Below are 799 nucleotides of genomic sequence, written 5' to 3'. Positions count from 1 at the left end.
ATATTTCCGCCCAGCAATGTACAGTGCAGAGACAAACGAAAAAATAAATTAAAATAAAAAAAAGAGAGAGAAGGAGATGGTGGTGCTGGTGGTGGTGGTGGGGTTGCTGCTTTTTGTATTGATCCTGCTGCTGCTGCTGCTGCTGCTGTTGCTGTTGCTAATGCTGTTGGTGGTGGGGGTATTGCTGCTGGTCTTGTTGCTGCTGCTGTTGCTGGTCTTGCTGCTGCTGCTGCTGCTGTTGCTGTTGCTGCTGTTGTTGCTGCTGGTATCCCTGCTTTTCTCGCTGCTGCTGCTGCTGCTGCTGCTGGTCTTGCTGCTGCTGCTGCTGCTGCTGCTGCTGCTGCTGCTGGTGATAGCTGCTGCTGTATGGGGCGGCATACAGAAGAGAGCAATCGAAGAGAAGAAAGAAAAGCAGGCAAATGAAAATATAAATTATATAAAAATATATAATTACATCTACTCTTAGCATCTGCCGCTGCTGCTGCTGCTGCTGCTGCTGTTGCTGGTGCTGCTCCTTGGCTTGTATAACACTGCTGCTGCTGCTGCTGCTGCTGCTGCTGCTGCTGGGGTTGCTGCTGCTGCACCAGCCATAGAGACAGCCTCAATACACAATCCCCATCTTTTTGCTGCTGCTGATGGATACGAAACGCGAGCTCCTGCTGCTGCTGCTGCGTAGCAGCAGCAGCAGCAGCAGCAGCAGCAGCAGGTGTTGTTGCTGTCTCTTTTGTTTCTCCTCTCCCACCAGCAGCAAGAGCTGGGCTTATGCTGCTGCTGCTGCTGCTGCTGCTGGTGTTTGTGA

The 799-nt window shown here is 51.8% G+C and overlaps 2 protein-coding genes across 2 annotated transcripts in view; both read right to left on the bottom strand.

Annotated features, from left to right (window-relative positions):
- Positions 1-157: 157 nt before the first annotated feature.
- Positions 158-469, bottom strand: EMH_0054100 (uncharacterized protein; the record flags this gene model as incomplete). Its single annotated transcript, XM_013497078.1, has 1 exon — positions 158-469. One exon carries the CDS (start codon positions 467-469, stop codon positions 158-160), a length of 312 nt encoding a protein of 103 aa, XP_013352532.1.
- Positions 470-760: 291 nt separating this feature from the next.
- Positions 761-799, bottom strand: part of EMH_0054090 (uncharacterized protein) — a gene marked incomplete at both ends in the record, with an annotated part of 801 nt that continues 762 nt past the window's right edge. Inside the window, one exon of the mRNA XM_013497077.1 lies at positions 761-799. Within this exon, the coding sequence (XP_013352531.1) occupies positions 761-799 (39 nt within the window).

The sequence above is a fragment of the Eimeria mitis genome, genomic scaffold, assembly GCF_000499745.2.
Source record: "Eimeria mitis Houghton genomic scaffold, Emh_scaff2458, whole genome shotgun sequence".
Taxonomy (NCBI): domain Eukaryota; phylum Apicomplexa; class Conoidasida; order Eucoccidiorida; family Eimeriidae; genus Eimeria; species Eimeria mitis.
Note: the sequence above shows the minus strand (reverse complement) of the source record. Positions and strands in the feature narration are given on the sequence as shown.